The sequence below is a fragment of the Ranitomeya variabilis genome, chromosome 6 (assembly GCF_051348905.1).
Source record: "Ranitomeya variabilis isolate aRanVar5 chromosome 6, aRanVar5.hap1, whole genome shotgun sequence".
Taxonomy (NCBI): domain Eukaryota; kingdom Metazoa; phylum Chordata; class Amphibia; order Anura; family Dendrobatidae; genus Ranitomeya; species Ranitomeya variabilis.
In genome coordinates, this window is record NC_135237.1 from 127,852,631 (window position 1) to 127,873,168 (window position 20,538).

General features: G+C 44.3%; 1 protein-coding gene across 1 annotated transcript in view; it reads right to left on the reverse strand.

Annotated features, from left to right (window-relative positions):
- The window catches only part of TOPAZ1 (testis and ovary specific TOPAZ 1), a 353,700-nt gene that overhangs the window by 68,015 nt on the left and 265,147 nt on the right, over positions 1–20,538 (reverse strand). Inside the window, exon 18 of the mRNA XM_077268982.1 lies at positions 19,837–20,040. Coding sequence (XP_077125097.1) covers positions 19,837–20,040 — 204 coding nt within the window. The remainder of the gene's footprint in view (positions 1–19,836; positions 20,041–20,538) is intronic.

Sequence of the window (20,538 nt, forward strand, 5' to 3'; positions counted from 1 at the left end):
TCTTTTATGGTACCAACCATATTGGAATATGTTTTGATACAATGTTGAAGTGACCTTAGCCGTAGCTAAATTAGGACTATGGGAATAAGCATTCTGTAATGCTGTAGATAAGCCCCCGATGTATCCTGAAAGATGAGAAAAAGGTTAGATTATACTCACCCAGGGGCGGTCCCGGTCCGGTTCTGGTCCAAGCCTCTCTGACTTTTCCCGACGCCTGCGCACTGCAGTACTTTGCTCTGCCCTCAACAGGGCAGGCAAAGTACGCCTGTGCCGGAGCCACAGCGTGAAGACAAGAAGAGGACGTCATCGTAAGAAGATAGGAGGCCCTGGACCGGACCGCGAAGCCCATCGGACCAGAACCGGACCGGGACCGCCCCTGGGTGTGTATAATCTAACCTCTTTTTCTCATCTTTCAGGATACATTGGGGGCTTATCTACAGAATTCCAGAATGCTGTAGATAAGTCCCTGATGCTGGTGGGCTTAGCTCACCTTCGATTTTGGGGGTGACAGGTTCCCTTTAAATAGTTTCCTAAATCAAGGATAGAAAAAATACACACCATGCTCACTAGAAATATTAAATGGACTCCTGCTCCTTTTGCACACAAATCTGTAACAAATGCAAATCACTCTGCGATGTATGACAGAATGGATCTTAGGGTCTGCTTCCTAAGAACCACAGAGGGTGATATTCATGTAGCTGTTGTACGGACTGTAAAATATCCGCTTTATTCAGCGCCCTAATAAAAAACAAAAGGGAAGGTGCTACAATTTTTAGTTTTGTAGTAATAATTATTGATTGTATAATCAATTATTTTTAATGAAATGAATGACTTATTAGTTTATAATTTATAACATTTTACTTTAGCCACTGGGGACTGCCATTTGCATTTCGGTGTAAGTGTCTGAGCACGACACTTTACACACTTCAAATTCAGTTGCCCCTGGGCTTAAGAGCTTGAGGTCACTGTTCGACTGCATCTCTTGCATAAGGCGGCTTCTCCTGCCTCTAGCCGTTACCTGGGCACACCCCCCTGGGCTGTCCAGGTCACAGCTGTGGGAGGAGATCAAGGCTAGTTTCTTGTAGCACACAGCGTATTTTGGGCGAGTGAGGAGGGTAGTTGCCAGGGAGTGGAGGTCACAGGTGAGGAGAGTATTGGCAGGGAGTGGTGATCGCAGCCTGTAATCAGTATTACATTCTGGCTGCAATCACCTCTTAAAGCAGAACTGTGTAGATTACAGTAGTGAAATCATCATGCTGTTGTGCTCTGAACACACAGAAGTGGACGCAGCACTGCTTAGGAGTGCCGAGAAGGTAAGTATAAAAGCGTTTATTGTTTTTTTTCTATGCATTGAATGGATGGGGCCATATACCAGAAAAAGAAGGCCATACATACCAAGAATGGAGGAACATATGCCGGGATGGGGAGAGATATACCAGGATGGGGGAAGAAAAACCAGGAAGGTGGAAGATACACCAGGATGGAGGGCCATATACAAGGATGGGGGCCATATACAAGGATGGAGGGCCATATACAAGGATGGAGGGCCATTTACAAGGATGGAAGGAAATACATTGGAGAAAATAAATATTTGATACACTGTCGATTTTGCCACCTACATAGAATAGAGAGGTCAGTACTTTTTTTTAAATAAAGAGACTCCAGCTCGGCGTGATTCTTTATTCACATAAGCAATTCAGAGGACATACACAGTCAGCAATACAAATTCACATGACCTGCCTCATCAGCGCATTTCAGGTGTCCGCGCACCTTTAATCACCATTAAGGGTGCACAGACACCTGAAACTTGCTGATACGAATTATGTGAATTTGTATTGCTGATTGTGTATGTCCTCCAAATTGCTTATATGAATAAAGAACCACAGTTTGTGGAGCCCGAGTCTCTTATTTTGCATTTTCCACGCCTTGACATGGCACATCCGGGCTTCGAACACTCTCAAAATGCAATCACGGTGAGCTGGATTTTATTTAAATCTTTCTTGCGTCTGTAATTTTTATCGCAGGTACACTTCAACTGCAAGAGACAGAATGTAAAAATAAAAAACAGAATTCACATTGTATGATTTTCTGAATAATTAAATTGCACTTTATTGTATGAAATAAGTATTTACTCACCTACCAACCAGCAAGAATTCTGGCTCTCACAGACTTGTTAGTTTTTCTTTAAGAAGCCCTCCTACTCCGCACTTATTACCTGTATTTTTTACACCTGTTTGAACTTGTTACCTTTATAAAATACATATGTCCACACACTCAAACCTCTCCACCATGGCCAAGACCAAAGAGCTGTCTAAGGACACCAGGGACAAAATTGTAGACCTACACAAGGATGGGATGGGCTACAGGACAATAGGCAAGCAGCTTGGTGAGAAGGCAACAACTATTGGCACAATTATTAAAAAATGGAAAAATCACAAGATGATTGTCAATCCTCCATGGTCTGTGGCTCCATTCAAGATCTCATCTCGTGGGGTAAAGATGCTTATGAGAAAGGATTCAGCCAAGAACTACACGGGATGACCTGGTCACTAACGTGAAGAAAGCTGGGACCACAGTCTCAAACATTACCGTTAGTAACCCACACACTGGATTAAAATTCTACAGGGCAAGCAAGGTCCCCTGCTCACAATAGCACACGTCAGGCCTATTTGAAGTTCACCAATGACCATCTGGATGATCCAAAAGAGGCATGGGAGAAGGTCATGTGGTCAGGTGAGACCAAATTAGAACTTTTTGGTATCAACTTCACTCGCCGTGTTTGTAGGAAGAAGGATGAGTGCAACCCCAAGAACACTGTCCCAACCGTGAAGCATGGTGGGGGAATCATACTTTCTGGAAAAGGGACAGAACGACTGTGCCATATTGAAGGGTGGATGGATGGAGTCATGTATTACAAGATTATGGCAAACAACCTCCTTCCCTCAGTAAGAGCATTGAAGACGGATCGTGACTGGGTCTTCCAGCATAACAATGACTCAAAACACACAGCCAGGGAAACTAAGGAGTGGCTAAATAAGGAGCTTTTCAAAGGTCCTGGAGCAGCCTAGCCAGTCTCCAGACCTGAACCTAATAGAAAATAGGGAGATGAAATTCAATGTTCCTCAGCAACAGCCCCGAAACCTGAAGGATCTGGAGAAGATCTGTAATGAGGAGTCGGCCGAAATCCCTGCTGCAGTGTGTGCAACGTTGGTCAAGTACTACAAGAAACGTCAGACCTCTAATTGCAAACAAAGGTTTATGTACCAAATATGAAGTTCTGTTTTTCTATTGTATACTAGCTGAAGAGCCTGACGTTGCCCGGGGCACAGTAACAAACTGTGGTTAGTTATAACAAATTATAATTATTATATTGCACATAAAACATTTCACATCATATATTCAACACTACAGATTTGCAACACAAATTAACTACATGATTACCCAAATATTGATAGTATTTTATTTTCAACTCATTCAAGAGCCTTTTGGTAAACATTTTTGGATTTTCCTTCCCATGCAAAGATGAACAGATTTCCCACATCATCCCATCAGCCAGAGCCACCGGACTACTACCCCTAATATAACAATCATTCCATCAGCCATAGGTATGAGACTACTACCCATAATATTCCACATCATCCAGTCAGCCAGAGCCACCAAACTACTACCCCTAATATCCCACATCATCCCGTCAGCCAGAGCCACCGGACTACTACCCCTAATATCCCATATCATCTCGTCAGCCACCGGATTACTACATCGAATATCCCACATCATCCCATCAGCCAGAGCCACCGGACTACTACCCCTAATATCCCAATAACCCCATTAGACAGAGCCACTGGACTACTACCCCTAATATCCCACATCATCTCGTCAGCCAGAGCCACCGGACTACTACCCCTAATATCCCACATCATCCCGTCAGAGCCACCGGATTACTACCAATAATATTCCACATCATCTTGTCAGCCACAGCCACCGGACAACAACCCCTAATATTCCAATCATCCCGAGCCACCAGACTACTACCCCTAATATCCCAATCATCCCATTAGCCAGAGCCACCTGACTACTACCCTTAATATCCCAATCATCCCATCAGCCAGAGCCACCGGACTACTACCCCTATTATCCCAATCATCCCATTAGCCAAAGCCACCTGATTACTACCCCTAATATCCCACATCATTCCGTCAGCCAGAGCCAACAGACTACTACCCCTAATATTCCACATCATCCCATCAGAGCCACCGGATTACTACACCTAATATCCCACATCATCCCATCAGCCAGAGAGACACTGAACTACTATCCCTAATATCCCACATCATCCCATAAGCCAGAGCCACCGGACTACTACCCTAATATCTCACATCATCCTGTCAGAGCCACCGGATTACTACCTCTAATATCCCACATCATCTAGTCAGCCAGAGCCACCGGATTACTGTCATGGTTGTGGACAGGGTTCCTGTTGTGGATTCTGTTTGTGGGCTCCCTCTGGTGGTTACTGCTGGTACTGGGTGACTTTGGTGGGTTGCGGCCTTTGGTTTCCACCTGTCCATCAGAGGCTGGGTGTTTCCTATTTTACCTGGCCTTTCTCTCATTCCCTTGCCGGCTATCAATGTATTCAGATGTGCTCTGTTTGGTTCCTGCCTACCTGCTCCCAGATCTTTCAGGATAAGCTAAGTGCTGATTTTCAGTTGTTTGGTTTTTTTTGTCCAGCTTGCTTATTATGTCTCTATGCTAGCTGGTAGCTCTAGTGGACTGAGGTTCTCCCCATGTGCCATGAGTTGGCACATGGGTTCTTGTAATCTCAGGATGGTTTTTTTGATTAGGGTTTTTTGCTGACCGCTCAGTCCCCTTTTGTATCGTTCTGCTTTCTAGTTTACAGCGGGACTCAATTTGCTAAATCTATATATATCATCTCTATGTGTGTGCCTTCCGCTCATTTCACCGTCAATACATGTGAGGGGGCAACTATATCTTTTGGGGTTCATTCCTCTGGAGGCAAGTGAGGTCTTTATTTTCTCTGCAGTACTAGTTAGCTCTTAGGCTGGTGCGTGGCGTCTAGAACCAACGTAGGCACGCTCCCTGGCTATCTCTAGTTGCGTTTGTCAGGCGTAGGGCAGCGGTCAGCCCAGGTTCCATCACCCTAGAGCTCGTCCGTTATTTATTTGTACTTTGCTTGTCCTGTGCTATCCCTAGCCATTGGGGATTCATGACAGTATAGCCGGCCCACAAAGTTTTTTTTTTTCCCCTTCAGAGTTTTGCTGCCTAGCCCTTAATTGCTGTCTAGCTGCTCCTTACCTCCTCTTAACCCTTGAATGGCTCTGATCTTAGCTGTTTAACATGGATGTCCAGAGTTTGGCTTCCAGCCTGAGTAATCTCGCGGCAAAAGTTCAAAACATACAGGATTTTGTTGTTCACACTCCCATGTCTGAACCTAGAATTCCTATTCCAGAGTTCTTCTCTGTATAAACTGTGCAGGAGGTGTGGGTTAAATCCGCGCTGCCTTAATGATGAAGTTCCAAGGATAATAAATTTAAAAGGTGGTTTATTCAATGCGTTTCAAGGTCAGTGCGACCTCTTCTTCAGGAAATTCCACATACAACATCATGATGTTGTATGTGGAATTTCCTGAAGAAGAGGTCGCACTGACCTTGAAACGCATTGAATAAACCACCTTTTAAATTTATTATCCTTGGAACTTCATCATTAAGGCAGCGCGGATTTAACCCACACCTCCTGCACAGTTTATATTGTCACACGGCCGTTGATCGGCTTGTGGATCTGCAGCAGCCGAAATCGTTACATGCTCTTCATTCAACAAAATCAGGTGAGCAATTTTAAGAAAGCTCTCTTGGTTATCTAAAGGATAAGACCCTATTTTGCGCTTTGTGTCTCCATTTTTTTTTCCAAGAGTTCTTCTCTGGAGATAGATCTACCTTCCTGAATTTCAGGAACAATTGTAAATTGTTTCTTTCTTTAAAATCTCGCTCCTCTGGAGACCCTGCTCAACAGGTCAGGATTGTAATATCTTTCCTGCGGGGCGACCCTCAGAATTGGGCATTTGCATTGGCACCAGGGGATCCTGCATTGCTCAGTGTGGATGCGTTTTTTCTGGCATTGGGATTGCTCTATGAGGAACCCAACCTGGAGATTCAGGCTGAAAAGGCTTTATTAGCCCTCTCTCAGGGGCATGATGAAGCGGAAATATATTGTCAAAAATTTCGGAAATGGTCGGTGCTTACTCAGTGGAATGAGTGCGCCCTGGCTGCAAGCTTCAGAGATGGTCTTTCTGAGGCCATTAAGGATGTTATGGTGGGGTTCCCTACGCCTACAGGTCTGAATGAGTCTATGGCTATGGCCATTCAGATTGATCGGCATTTGCGGGAGCGCAAACCTGTGCACCAGTTGGCGGTGTCTTCTGAACAGGCACCTGAGACTATGCAATGTGATAGAATTCAGTCCAGAAGTGAACGGCAAAATTATAGGCGGAAAAATGGATTGTGTTTTTATTGTGGTGATTCAGCTCATGTTATATCAGCATGCTCTAAACGCACAAAAAAGCTTGATAAATCTTTTGCCATTGGTACTCTGCAGCCTAAGTTCATTTTGTCTGTGACTCTGATTTTTTCACTGTCTTCCATTTCCGTTGATGCCTATGTGGATTCGGGCGCTGCCCTGAGTCTTATGGATTGGTCATTTGCTAAACGCTGCGGTTTTAGTCTGGAGCCTCTGGAAGTCCCTATTCCTCTGAAGGGAATTGACTCTACACCATTGGCTATGAATAAACCGCAGTATTGGACACAAGTGACCATGCGCATGACTCCCGTTCATCAGGAGGTGATTCGCTTCCTTGTACTGTATAATTTACATGATGTACTAGTGCTGGGTCTGCCATGGTTACAAACTCATAATCCTGTCCTGGACTGGAAAACAATGTCTGTGTTAAGCTGGGGATGTCAGGGGGTTCATGATGATGCACCTCCGATTTCTATCGCTTCATCTACTCCTTCTGAGATCCCTGAGTTTTTGTCTGACTATAGGGATGTTTTTGAGGAGCCTAAGCTCAATTCGCTCCCTCCTCATAGAGATTGTGACTGTGCTATAGAATTGATTCCTGGCAGTAAGTTCCCTAAGGGTCGTTTATTTAATCTGTCACTGCCAGAGCATACTGCTATGCGGAATTATATTAAGGAGTCCTTGGAAAAGGGACATATTCGTCCATCTTCGTCCCCTCTGGGAGCAGGTTTTTTTTTTCGTGGCAAAAAAAGATGGTTCCCTGAGGCCTTGTATAGATTATCGCCTTCTGAATAAGATTACAGTCAAATATCAGTATCCATTGCCATTATTGACTGACTTGTTTGCTCGCATTAAGGGGGCTAGGTGGTTCACTAAGATAGATCTTCGCGGTGCGTATAATCTGGTGCGGATAAAACAAGGTGATGAGTGGAAAACCGCATTTAATACGCCTGAGGGCCATTTTGAGTATTTGGTAATGCCTTTTGGACTCTCCAATGCTCCGTCAGTCTTCCAGTCCTTTATGCACAATATTTTCCGTGAATATCTGGATAAGTTTATGATTGTGTATTTGGATGATATTTTGGTGTTTTCTGATGACTGGGAGTCTCATGTTCTACAGGTCAGGAAGGTGTTTCAGGTTCTGCAGGCCAATTCTCTGTTTGTGAAGGGCTCAAAGTGTCTCTTCGGAGTCCAGAAGATTTCTTTTTTGGGGTACATTTTTTCTCCTTCTACTATTGAGATGGATCCCGTTAAGGTTCAGGCAATTTGTGACTGGACACAACCTACATCTGTTAAGAGCCTACAGAAGTTCTTGGGGTTTGCTAATTTTTATCGTCGGTTCATTGCAAATTTTTCCAGTATTGTTAAACCTTTGACTGATTTGACTAAAAAGGGTGCTGATGTTGCTAATTGGTCTCCTGCGGCTGTGGGGGCCTTTCAGGAACTTAAGCGCCGGTTTTCTTCTGCTCCTGTGTTGTGTCAACCAGATGTTTCACTTCCTTTTCAGGTTGAGGTTGATGCTTCCGAGATTGGAGCGGGGGCGGTTTTGTCACAGAGAAGTTCTGATGGCTCGGTGATGAAGCCATGTGCATTCTTCTCTAGAAAATTCTCGCCCGCCGAGCGCAATTATGATGTGGGTAATCGGGAGCTTTTGGCCATGAAGTGGGCATTTGAGGAGTGGCGTCATTGGCTTGAGGGTGCTAAACATCGTGTGGTGGTCTTGACTGATCACAAGAATCTCATTTACCTTGAGTCTGCCAGGCGTTTGAATCCTAGACAGGCTCGTTGGTCGTTGTTTTTTTCTCGTTTCAATTTCGTGGTTTCATACCTGCCAGGTTCAAAGAATGTGAAGGCAGATGCTCTTTCCAGGAGTTTTGTGCCTGACTCTCCTGGAGGCTCTGGGCCTACTGGTATCCTTAGGGATGGGGTAATATTGTCCGCCGTATCCCCAGACTTGCGACGTGCATTGCAGGAGTTTCAGGTGGATAAACCGGATCGTTGTCCACCAGAAAGACTGTTTGTTCCGGATGATTGGACCAGTAGAGTCATCTCCGAGGTCCATTCTTCTGTGTTGGCTGGTCATCCTGGAATATTTGGTACTAGAGACTTGGTGGCCAGGTCTTTTTGGTGGCCTTCCTTGTCTAGGGATGTGCGTACCTTTGTGCAGTCTTGTGAAGTGTGTGCTCGAGCTAAGCCTTGCTGTTCTCGGGCCAGTGGGTTGTTGTTATCCTTGCCCATTCCGAAGAGGCCTTGGACGCACATTTCCATGGATTTTATTTCTGATCTCCCGGTTTCACAGAAAATGTCCGTTATCTGGGTTGTGTGTGACCGCTTTTCTAAGATGGTTCATTTGGTGCCCTTGCCTAAGTTGCCTTCCTCCTCTGAGTTGGTCCCTTTATTTTTTCAGAACGTGGTTCGTTTGCATGGGATTCCGGAGAATATCGTTTCTGACAGGGGATCCCAGTTTGTGTCTAGATTTTGGCGGACGTTTTGTGCCAAGATGGGCATTGATTTGTCTTTCTCGTCTGCATTCCATCCTCAGACGAATGGCCAGACGGAGCGAACTAATCAGACCTTGGAAACTTATTTGAGGTGTTTTGTTTCTGCTGACCAGGATGACTGGGTTGCTTTTTTGCCACTGGCCGAATTTGCTCTTAATAATCGGGCTAGTTCTGCCACGTTGGTCTCTCCTTTTTTTTGTAATTCGGGGTTTCATCCTCGTTTTTCCTCTGGTCAGGTGGAGTCTTCGGATTGTCCTGGAGTGGACATGGTGGTGGACAGGCTACATCAGATTTGGAATCAGGTGGTGGACAATTTGAAGTTATCTCAGGAGAAGACTCAGCAGTTTGCTAATCGCCGTCGCCGCGTGGGTCCCCGACTTCTTGTTGGGGATTTGGTGTGGTTGTCTTCTCGTTTTGTCCCTATGAAGGTCTCTTCTCCTAAGTTCAAGCCTCGGTTCATCGGTCCTTATAGGATCTCGGAGATTCTTAACCCTGTGTCTTTTCGTTTGGATCTCCCAGCATCGTTTGCTATTCATAATGTGTTCCATCGGTCGTTGTTGCGGAGGTATGAGGTGCCCGTTGTTCCTTCGGTTGAGCCTCCTGCTCCGGTGCTGGTGGAGGGAGAATTGGAGTATGTTGTTGAGAAGATCTTGGATTCTCGTGTTTCCAGACGCAAACTCCAGTATTTGGTTAAGTGGAAGGGTTATGGTCAGGAGGATAATTCCTGGGTGGTCGCCTCCGATGTTCATGCGACTGATTTGGTCCGCGCCTTCCATAGAGCTCACCCTGATCGCCCTGGGGGTTCTCGTGAGGGTTCGGTGACCCCTCCTCAAGGGGGGGTACTGTTGTGGATTCTGTTTGTGGGCTCCCTCTGGTGGTTACTGCTGGTACTGGGTGACTTTGGTGGGTTGCGGCCTTTGGTTTCCACCTGTCCATCAGAGGCTGGGTGTTTCCTATTTTACCTGGCCTTTCTCTCATTCCCTTGCCGGCTATCAATGTATTCAGATGTGCTCTGTTTGGTTCCTGCCTACCTGCTCCCAGATCTTTCAGGATAAGCTAAGTGCTGATTTTCAGTTGTTGTTTTTTTTGTCCAGCTTGCTTATTATGTCTCTATGCTAGCTGGTAGCTCTAGTGGACTGAGGTTCTCCCCATGTGCCATGAGTTGGCACATGGGTTCTTGTAATCTCAGGATGGTTTTTTTGATTAGGGTTTTTTGCTGACCGCTCAGTCCCCTTTTGTATCGTTCTGCTTTCTAGTTTACAGCGGGCCTCAATTTGCTAAATCTATATATATCATCTCTATGTGTGTGCCTTCCTCTCATTTCACCGTCAATACATGTGAGGGGGCAACTATATCTTTTGGGGTTCATTCCTCTGGAGGCAAGTGAGGTCTTTATTTTCTCTGCAGTACTAGTTAGCTCTTAGGCTGGTGCGTGGCGTCTAGAACCAACGTAGGCACGCTCCCTGGCTATCTCTAGTTGCGTTTGTCAGGCGTAGGGCAGCGGTCAGCCCAGGTTCCATCACCCTAGAGCTCGTCCGTTATTTATTTGTACTTTGCTTGTCCTGTGCTATCCCTAGCCATTGGGGATTCATGACAGGTTCCTTCCCTGTCCTCTTGGGGTTAATTTTTATAGCCTCCTTTTGGTTGGGGGGGGGGGGGCTATATTTAACTGCCTTCATCTGGAGATCCTTGTCAGTGATAAATCTGTGTTGGCTGTGTCTGACCACCTGGTGTGCTTACATACTGTTTAGTCCATTTGCTTTCTTGTTTATCACTCGGCCTGTTTTCTCGTTCTGTGCTTTGCCTTGTGATTCTGTGCTTATTGTCTGTTTCTGGCTCTGACTTTCGGCTTGGTACTCTAACTTCCCTTCTGTCTGCCCAGTTTGTACTGCACCACTATCTTCGGCTCCCCGACCTTTTTGATACGTCTCGACCACGCTTACGTCTCACCCTTTTGGCACTTCATCAACCTCCCGGCTTGACCTTGGCACGTTCAGACTACTCTCCTACATCGCCGGTCACCGCCGCTACTCGGTGTCAGGCCCTGCCTCCGTCCACTCAACCAGAGGTCATTTGCTTCAGGTCCTGCGCTCCGGCAGGTATGTTCACCGCAGCGCTCCTTACTCTCTCTGTCCTTTAAGGGTACATGTCCACGGTCAGTAAACGCTGCTTGTTTGACGCTGCGCAGAGCTGCAGCGTCAAACACGCATCGTCCAGATGTTCCAGCATAGTGCGCTACCACCACATAGGCCTTTCGATTGTGCCATTGACTTAGTTCCTGGTGCTAAACTTCCCAAGGCTCGTTTGTTTAATTTGTCCAGGCATGAGGGCCAAGCCATGAAGGAGTATATTGCAGAGAGTCCCCGCAAAGAGCATATTCGCCCTTCTGTCTCGACTGTAGCTGCTGGGTTTTTTTTCGTTAAGAAAAAAAGATGGTGGTTTGGGGCCGTGCCTCGACTTTCGGCAACTCAACAAGATTACTGTGAGAAACACGTATCCACTCCCTTTTATTCCGGATCTGTGTAACCAACTCTCGGGGGCAAAATCGTTTTTGAAGCTTGATTTATGGGGGGCCTATAACCTGATAAGAGTTTGTGAAACGGATGAGTGGAAAACAGCGTTTCTCACGTCTGAAGGACTGTTTGAGAACCTGGTCATGCCCTTCGGTATGACTAACGCTCATGCTGTCATTCAAAATTTTAATGTCATTTTTTCTAATCTGATTTGGCGTTTTGTGGTCATTTATCTTGATGACATTTTAGTGTACTCACCTGATAGTCAATCCCACTTGCACCATCTGCGAACTGTTCTTCTTAGACTTAGAGAAAACCATTTGTATGTCAAGTTGGAGAAGTGTTCATTCTTTGTACAGGAATTGGCTTTCTTGGGTTTGATTATTTCTTGTGAGGGATTTCGCATGGATCCAAAAAAAGTACATGCTTTTACTGATTGGGTTCAACCTCATAATTTAAAGGGTTTGCAACGCTTTCTGGGCTTTGCAAACTACTGTCGAAAATTTAAGGGTCTTTCGCAGGTGGTTAAGCCCCCGACTGATCTCACACTCAAGGGGGCTGATGTGAAGAATTGGTCAACTTCTGGGAAAAATTATTTGAAGAATGGAGGCATTTTTTGGTGGGGGCTGTTCATCCGGTCACCGTGATTACAAAAATTTAGCTTATATCGAGTCTGCCAAAAGATTGACCCCAAGACAGGCCCCGGGGTTGCTTTTTTTTTCCAGATTTCAATTTTCCATCACCTTCCATCCAGGGTCTAAGAATGTTAAGACAGATGCATTGTCCCAAAGCTTTGATCTGGTGTCTCCTTCTTGTGGCCACGTTTTGGAGGGCTTTTTGTAAGGTGGTGGGAATCACTGTCTTTTTCCTCTGCCTATCATCCGGAGTCTAAAGGGCAAACCGAATGCACTAACCAGTCCTTGGCGCAAATTCTGAGATGTTTGGCATCTTTCAGACAGGATGATTGGTGTGATGAATTAACCGTGGCAGAGTTTGCATTCAACGGTCGTGTCATTCAGTCCACGGGAATGTCTCCCTTCCTGGTCAACTATGGGTTTAACCCGCATTTTGGGAGTTTTCTCGCATGGATTCTGGTTGTCCAGGGCAGAGGGTACTGTGTAACACTTACAACTCTGACAGCAGCATTTAACAAGCGCTTAAGGCCATCGGGCCCGAAATGTGAGCACTGGTGCCCCCTGTCACATGATTGGGGGTCAGCAGTGCGTCGGTATGACAACCAGAGGTCTCCTTGAGACCTCTATGGATGTTGATGCTGGATTGCTATGAGCGGCACTCTGTGGTAGGCGCACATAGCAATGCAGTAAATCTACTACATAGGAGCGATCTAAGCCGATCAAGTTGTGGCAGCTTCTAGCCTCCCATGGATGCTATTGAAGCATGACAAAAGTAAAAAAAAAAAAAAAAGTTTTTAAAAATATGAAGAAAATAAAAAAAAATACAAAAGTTCAAATCACCCCCCTTTCAAAAAAAAAAAAAAAAAAATCAAACCTGATCGCTAAACGGAGTAGCGATAAAAACAAAGTCAAAATGACAGAATTACACTTTTTGGTCGCTGCGGCATTGCATTAAAATGCAATAACAGGTGATCAAAAGAACATATCTGCACTGAAATGGTATCACTAAAAATGTCAGCTCGGTAAGCAAAAAAATAAGCCCTCACCCAACCAGAGATCACGGAAAATGGAGACGTTACGGGCATTGGAATATTGCACAATTTTTTTTTTCTTTTAGTAAAGTAAATTTAGTAAAAAAAAATTTCACCACTTAGATAAAAAAAGAACCTAGACATGTTTGGGGTCTATGAAGTAGTAATGACCTGGAGAATCAGAATGGCAGGTCAGTTTTAGCATTTAGTGAACCTAGCAAAAAAAGCCAAACAAAAAACAAGTGTGGGATTGCACTTTTTTTTGCAGTTTCACCGCACTTGGAATTTTTTTCACGTTTTCTAGTACATGACATGCTAAAACCAATGATGTTGATCAAAAGTACAACTCGTCCCTCAAAAAATAAGCCCTCACATGGCCATATTGACAGATAAATAAAAAAGTTATGGCTCTGGAAAGGAGGGGAGTGAAAAACGAAAAAAGCTCTGGGGGTTAAGGTGTTAATTATGTAAAAATCATACAATGTTATTTTAAGATTTTTTTTTTTTTTTTTAAGATTCCATCTCTCACAGTTGAGGTGTACCTACAATAAAAAATTACAGACCTCTTCATTCTTTGTAGGTGAGAAAACTTGCAAAATTAGCAGTGTATCAAATACTTATTTTCCCCACTATATACCAGGATGGATCCAGGGACATACATCAGGATGGGGCACAGATACCAGGATGCACATATGGGCCATTATACTGTGGAGCACATCATACTGGATGTCGGACCTGCATGGGAACTTTTGTTTTCTAAAAAAAAGTGGAAAACAAGGGGCAGCATTCTCGTCTTTATTTCTCTAGTTTTATTTGGTCTAGGGCGGACCTGCATAAGTTTTTTTCTAAAAATAAATTGATGAACCAGGGAAAGTGTCAGGGAGTGTCTTTTTTTTTTTACTAGTGGGTTAGCAATGGGAGTGTCTGATAGACACCTCTCCATTACTAAGACCAGGGTATGATGCCAGATATGATCTTTAATAATTCATAGGGGTCATCCAACTACCATTACGCCGACTGTCACTGGACCAGGGCAATCGGGAAGAGCCGGGCAAAGCGACAGAATTGATGCATCTAATGTAATGCACAACTTCTGGGCAGGCTGTGGGCTGGTATTTTTAGCCTGGGAAGGGCCCAATAACCAGTGACCTTCCAAGTCTGATAATATAAGCCCCCATTTTTCTGCTTAACCTAGGCTGGTTAACAAAATAGGGGGCATCCCATGTGTTTTTTTATTTATTAGGGTAAACACCCTTTAGTGCCACATAAAAGGCACTAAAGGGTGCAAGTTTATTATATGTAGGTGGCTTGGAAAATTATTTAGTTACAGGATGCTTATCTATTCTATTTATATATTCTATTACATCACTGCTCCCATGGAAGTGGACAGAACAAGGTTACACATTTCTAAAGGAGCAGTGATGTAATGTGTGACAACACTCCGTTAACTTCTATGGGAGATGTGATGTAATGAGTGACCCAGCTCCATCTACTTATATGGGATCAGTGGTGTAATATGTGACACCCCTCTGTCTACTTCTATGGGAATAGAACCAGAAACACATGGGCTACTTGCACACTGAACAAGTCTGTAGGAACCTGTTCACACCACCAGAAAACTTGAAGACACAAAAAAGCACAGTGAGGTCAAAAATACTCTGTTGTAAAAAAAAAATCACAGTAATAAGCAAGTGCTAGTCAAAAGATGTAAAGAAAACAGGGTATTTAGTTGATACGTTTTTTTGCAAAAACATGTATACTAAGCTGCTCCACCAAATCGCCAAGGTATACCCTTATAGAGCAGTCCTAACTAATGTATGCAATCCCTATCTGATGTATTTAAAACCTGATTATCTGTATAGTACCTGTATAAGCAGGGTTCAGAGAGAAAAAAATATACATGTGGACATGCAGGATGGAACAGCTTAAATGCAAATGACCCACAGAGGAGTGGTGGACTCCCCAGTCTTGTAGAAACAAGAGAACAATTAGAACCAGAAACACATGGGCTACTTGCACACTGAACAAGTCTGTAGGAACCTGTTCACACCACCAGAAAACTTGAAGACACAAAAAAGCACAGTGAGGTCAAAAATACTCTGTTGTAAAAAAATCACAGTAATAAGCAAGTGCTAGTCAAAAGATGTAAAGAAAACAGGGTATTTAGTTGATACGTTTTTTTGCAAAAAAATGTATACTAAGCTGCTCCACCAAATCGCCAAGGTATACCCTTATAGAGCAGTCCTAACTAATGTATGCAATCCCTATCTGATGTATTTAAAACCTGATTATCTGTATAGTACCTGTATAAGCAGGGTTCAGAGAGAAAAAAATATACATGTGGACATGCAGGATGGAACAGCTATTTTTTTCTCTCTGAACCCTGCTTATACAGGTACTATACAGATAATCAGGTTTTAAATACATCAGATAGGGATTGCATACATTAGTTAGGACTGCTCTATAAGGGTATACCTTGGCGATTTGGTGGAGCAGCTTAGTATACATTTTTTTGCAAAAAAACGTATCAACTAAATACCCTGTTTTCTTTACATCTTTTGACTAGCACTTGCTTATTACTGTGATTTTTTTACAACAGAGTATTTTTGACCTCACTGTGCTTTTTTGTGTCTTCTATGGGAATAGTAATATAATGGACAGAGCGGGGTCACACATTACTCCACTGCTCCCATAGAATTGGACAGAGAGGGGTCACACATTATACCACTGCTCCCATAGTAGGGGACAGTGTGGGGTCACACATTAAGCTACTTTCACACTAGCGTCGGGCTCGGTCTGTCGCAGTACGTCGGGCCGAGGTCACCGACGCTAGCGTTGTCTCCGCCGCACAACGGGGGCAGCGGATGCATTTTTCCAGCGCATCCGCTGCCCTATTGTGAGGTGCGGGGAAGTGCGGGGAGGTGGGGGCGGAGTTCCGGCCGCGCATGCGCGGTCGGAAAAAGCAGACCGTCGTGAGCAAAAAACGTTACATTTAGCGTTTTTTGGTCCCGACGGTCCACCACAACACGGCGCAACCGTCGCACGACGGTTGCGACGTGTGTCAATCCGTCGCAATCCGTCGCTTAATGTAAGTCTATGGGGAAAAAACACATCCTGCAAGCACTTTTGCAGGATGCGTTTTTTCGGCAAAACGACGCATTGTGGCGGATTGCAGTTAACGCTAGTGTGAAAGTAGCCTTACTCCACTGCTCCCATAGAATTGGACAGAGAGGGGTCACACATTATACCACTGCTCCCATAGTAGGGGACAGAGTGGGGTCACGCATTACACCCCTGCTCCCACAGAAGTGGACAGAGCGGGGTCAGTTCTTACATACATTAGATACTGAGTATCTAATCCCATCCTGTGTGATACACACCGCTTAGCTCAATATCTAATCCCATCAAGTAATAAACTACACATAGCCCTGTCACTAATCCCAGTGTGTGTTACACACAGTATCTATTCACACACATACTACACTTCACGTATCTAACCCCAGCTTATGATATAGTGAGCAGCACTAAGTAGCAGAATCAGCGCTGCCGGCCGTCCGTCCTCGGTGACAGTCTACTTGTCAGTATCACTGGCAGTCACTAATAAAATGGCCTCTCACTGTGATCCTATACTTTATCCTTTCTTATCCTGCTACAAACACGCAGAAGGGGAGACATCACACAGTGAGCAGATCCAGCCCACATTAACTGCAGTCATAATGTAAGCTAGTTGTACACTAGGTTTTCATGGCAAATTCCAGCAGCTGCTCCCCCTAGTGTATAAAAGTGGTAATATGAAACCTTTATAAATACATTTTTCATATTTTACTTCATTCAGTGTGGAGCCAGACGAAGGTAGCGTCTGATTGCTCCTACTCCGGCGCCGAGAAGAAGCACTTCACTTTCATTTTAAATGTGTTTATTTCTTCTGGCAGAACAGGGGTTAATCGGCCATGTTGGAAATACCTGTGTTCACAGCTGAGCTCAGTTAGCCACTCCCTTCTCCTTTATCTGGGCTCTGTTACAAATCCTAGTCAGAGCTAGCATTTGCTGCATGGGTAACGGTGGGAGAGGAGTACTGATAAGGAGAGTTGAAGGAGTTATTAGTAACTGTTGCTTGGTTTGTATGCGTGGTAATTCCTTATCCTTCTCTATTTTGGTTTATTCCCCTACCTTCACGCCCCGGTGAATTCCTCTGTTATACGCGAATGAATATTTTGTATGCTTGGAGTTTTTTGTTAAACCTTAGTTTGTGTTGCCTTGTTTGTTGGGTTGGTGTACTACGGTGCACAGTAGCGCCCTCTTCCCTGGGTGGGGGAGGAGAACAGATAGAGGGTTAACTCAGGAGGTAAAGCAAGAGCAGAGGCCCCGGCATCTTCACCATCTGATGTATCCTGGGGAGCAGGGAGAGCTAGGGCACCACCTAGTGTTAGGGACAGGGAAGGAGCCCTTGGTCCCAGGTCACCCGAGAGCTGTGCAGTGACACACATTATCCATTCAATGTATTACCTGCTTCCCTTGGAATGTTGCGAACCTTATACATTTCCAATAGTTTGGATGAATCGGGACATGATAGTATGCATCCAGCAGATCGATTGTAGCTATGGCAAAATCTTTCGCCATCAGGGGTACTGTCAATCTGATGGATTCCATCTTGAACCTTCTGCATATATTGTACTGGTTCTGGGGTTTCAAGTTGATTATAATTCTGCAGGAACCACTTCCTATCCTGAATGGTATCAGGACCTGAGCTCAGCTCACCCTCCTCCAGAAACTCCTCCGGCTTGGACATCTCCTCCTGAGAGTCCAAATCCTCTTTATGACACACTTTCCACTTTTTCGCTGCTGGGAGCATGCTAGGGGGAAGGAGACCAGGAGGGACTGTATTTCCTGGTGGACTATCCCTTTAATTTCCTCACTTAAAGAGTGCTGCTCTTCTCTGACGATTTTATCTGTGCACTCCTTCTGTGTGAAGATACTACTCTTTGCACAGATTGAGATCTTGCGATTCGTGGTCTTGGATTTGCTCCTTGGTGCAGGTTCCTTGTCCCCCTGAAAGAAAGGGGAGAAGGAAATAAGTTCTCATGTCCTGTACCTGCACCATGGAGGGAAATCCAATGCCTGTATACTTACAGGGACCAGAACAGCAGGAAGGACTAATCATGCTATCACCATAGATTTGGTTCTCTGCCCAGGGCTCTTTATGCACGTGACCGGACCAGCGCGCGCCTCCTCTGCACCAGAGGGACTCCTACCCCTATGTTTCCGGTGTTGAGGGAACCCCAGCAGGAGATATCCGTGTGCCTCCTGAGCTTTCTGCTGCTGTGTTCCACCGTTGAACGAAAAACCCGGAAGTGATGCGATCAAAAAGACGTCCGGGGTCTGACATCACTTCCGCTTACCCAGACCATATCACCCGAGCTCCAGTGAGGGAAGCCGAAAGCATGCTTTCGTCGTGTCTTGACTTTTCCGGTATGCTCAAAGAGGAGAAGGGCAGGAGAGTTCAGACTATAACATGTACTTTTTTTTTTTCTGAGTGGATTGATTCTTGTCTGGTTTAAATATTTTGTGTGGCGCACCAATAACATATACTGTTAAATAATTTTCTATACAATTTTGTGGTGTGCATTCATTGCAGTGGTGCTTTCTCTTTTTTGGCCATTATTGTTTACCACTGAGCTTGCACCCCTAGTTTTCCTTTTCCTCTGGTATATTTGTATATAGTGGTGCGTTTGGTTTCTCTATAATCATATGGTTTCTCGGTGTGTGGCGGGGGTCCGGCGAACGCAACATGTTGCATTTTTGGAAGAGTCAAAAATTTGTCAAATATGTGCAGGCATGCGCATGCGGATGAGTGTGTTAAAAAAAACGCATTACTGTCCATGGGAACGCATGTGTTCGATGCGCTTGCATACTTCGGACTGCGCATGTCCAGGAACCAGGAGACACGCCCATTCAGATACGCCCTCCTGGAAATATCGAACGCATGCGCATAAAATGCAAAAGCAGGCAAAAAATGCATTCAAACGCATGCATACGCAGCTTTTTTGCCATCATGCGTAAGCTGATGCGGATAAAAACGCTGCGTTAGCATGCGTTTGCAGTTGCGGATGATACACTGAGCACATAGACACAAATGTGAAACTAGCCTTATTTAGGATGAGACCTTCTACCTGATATGCATGTCGTAACTAAAGATACTTACAAAATGAATATGGACTACCCAACACAGAATGTTATATTTGTGAGAACTCCTTGAGTGAATTTCCCTCTAAAACGTGTAAATCTTTCTACACCTTTTAGACTCCAGTTTGTAAACCCTTCCAAATTATATAGATCAGGGAGCCATGGCGTTTCCCACAGTGATATAAATTATGAAATTCCTTGTATACCCTGTGGTTTCTTCACCGTCCCCCAAAGTTTGTGTATTTTGTGACAAAACAAGAGGACCCATATTACAGTTTAATTAACAGAGCAAAAAATTTGGGTTTGTTAAACACCTTTTTGAAATTTGTGTTTTATTCCAGCAGTGTAAAGAAAACCAATTTTCAAATCTGTATCTTATTTCCTATCTTATATAACATCAATACATCCAACAAAAATTGAGATGATACAAATGAATACTTACATTTATAATATGCCCTTGCTTTAGTCCACAGTCCACTGTGTGCAAGAGTCTGTATGATTCCCTGGAGATGGACGTAGTCTACTGTGATTTTCTTATCAATCATAAAGTCTATAACTGATGAAGACATGCCAATGCTACGGCTTTCAACACAGGCGCTCAAGAGCTTATTAAAGAGCACAGAATACTGAGAGACCTTGAGGTCAGCTGCAATGCAAGAGAACTTGTATTAATGCATTTATAACAGCAATAATAATCCCCTATTTAACCCCTTAACGACCAGAGGTATTTTTGGTTTTGCATTTTTCATTTTTTGCTCCTCTTTTCAGAGCCATAACTTTTTATTTTTTGGCCATCTGAGGACTTGTTTTTTGCTGGACGAGTTGTACTTTTGAACGACACCACTGGTTTTACCATGTTGTGTACTCGAAAAAGGGAGAAAAATCCAAGTGCGGTGAAATTGCAAAAAAAAGTGCAATCCCACAGTTGTTTTATGTTTTGCTTTTTTACTAGGTTCATTAAATGCTAAAACTGACCTGCCATTATGATTCTCCATGTCATTACGAGTTCATAGACACATAGGGGTATGTTGAGGTTAGGGTTATGATTAGGGTTAGTGGTGTGTTTGGGGTTAGGGTTGGACTTAGAACTGGAGGGGTTCCACTGTTTAGATATCAGGGGGTCTCCAAATGCTACATGGTGGCA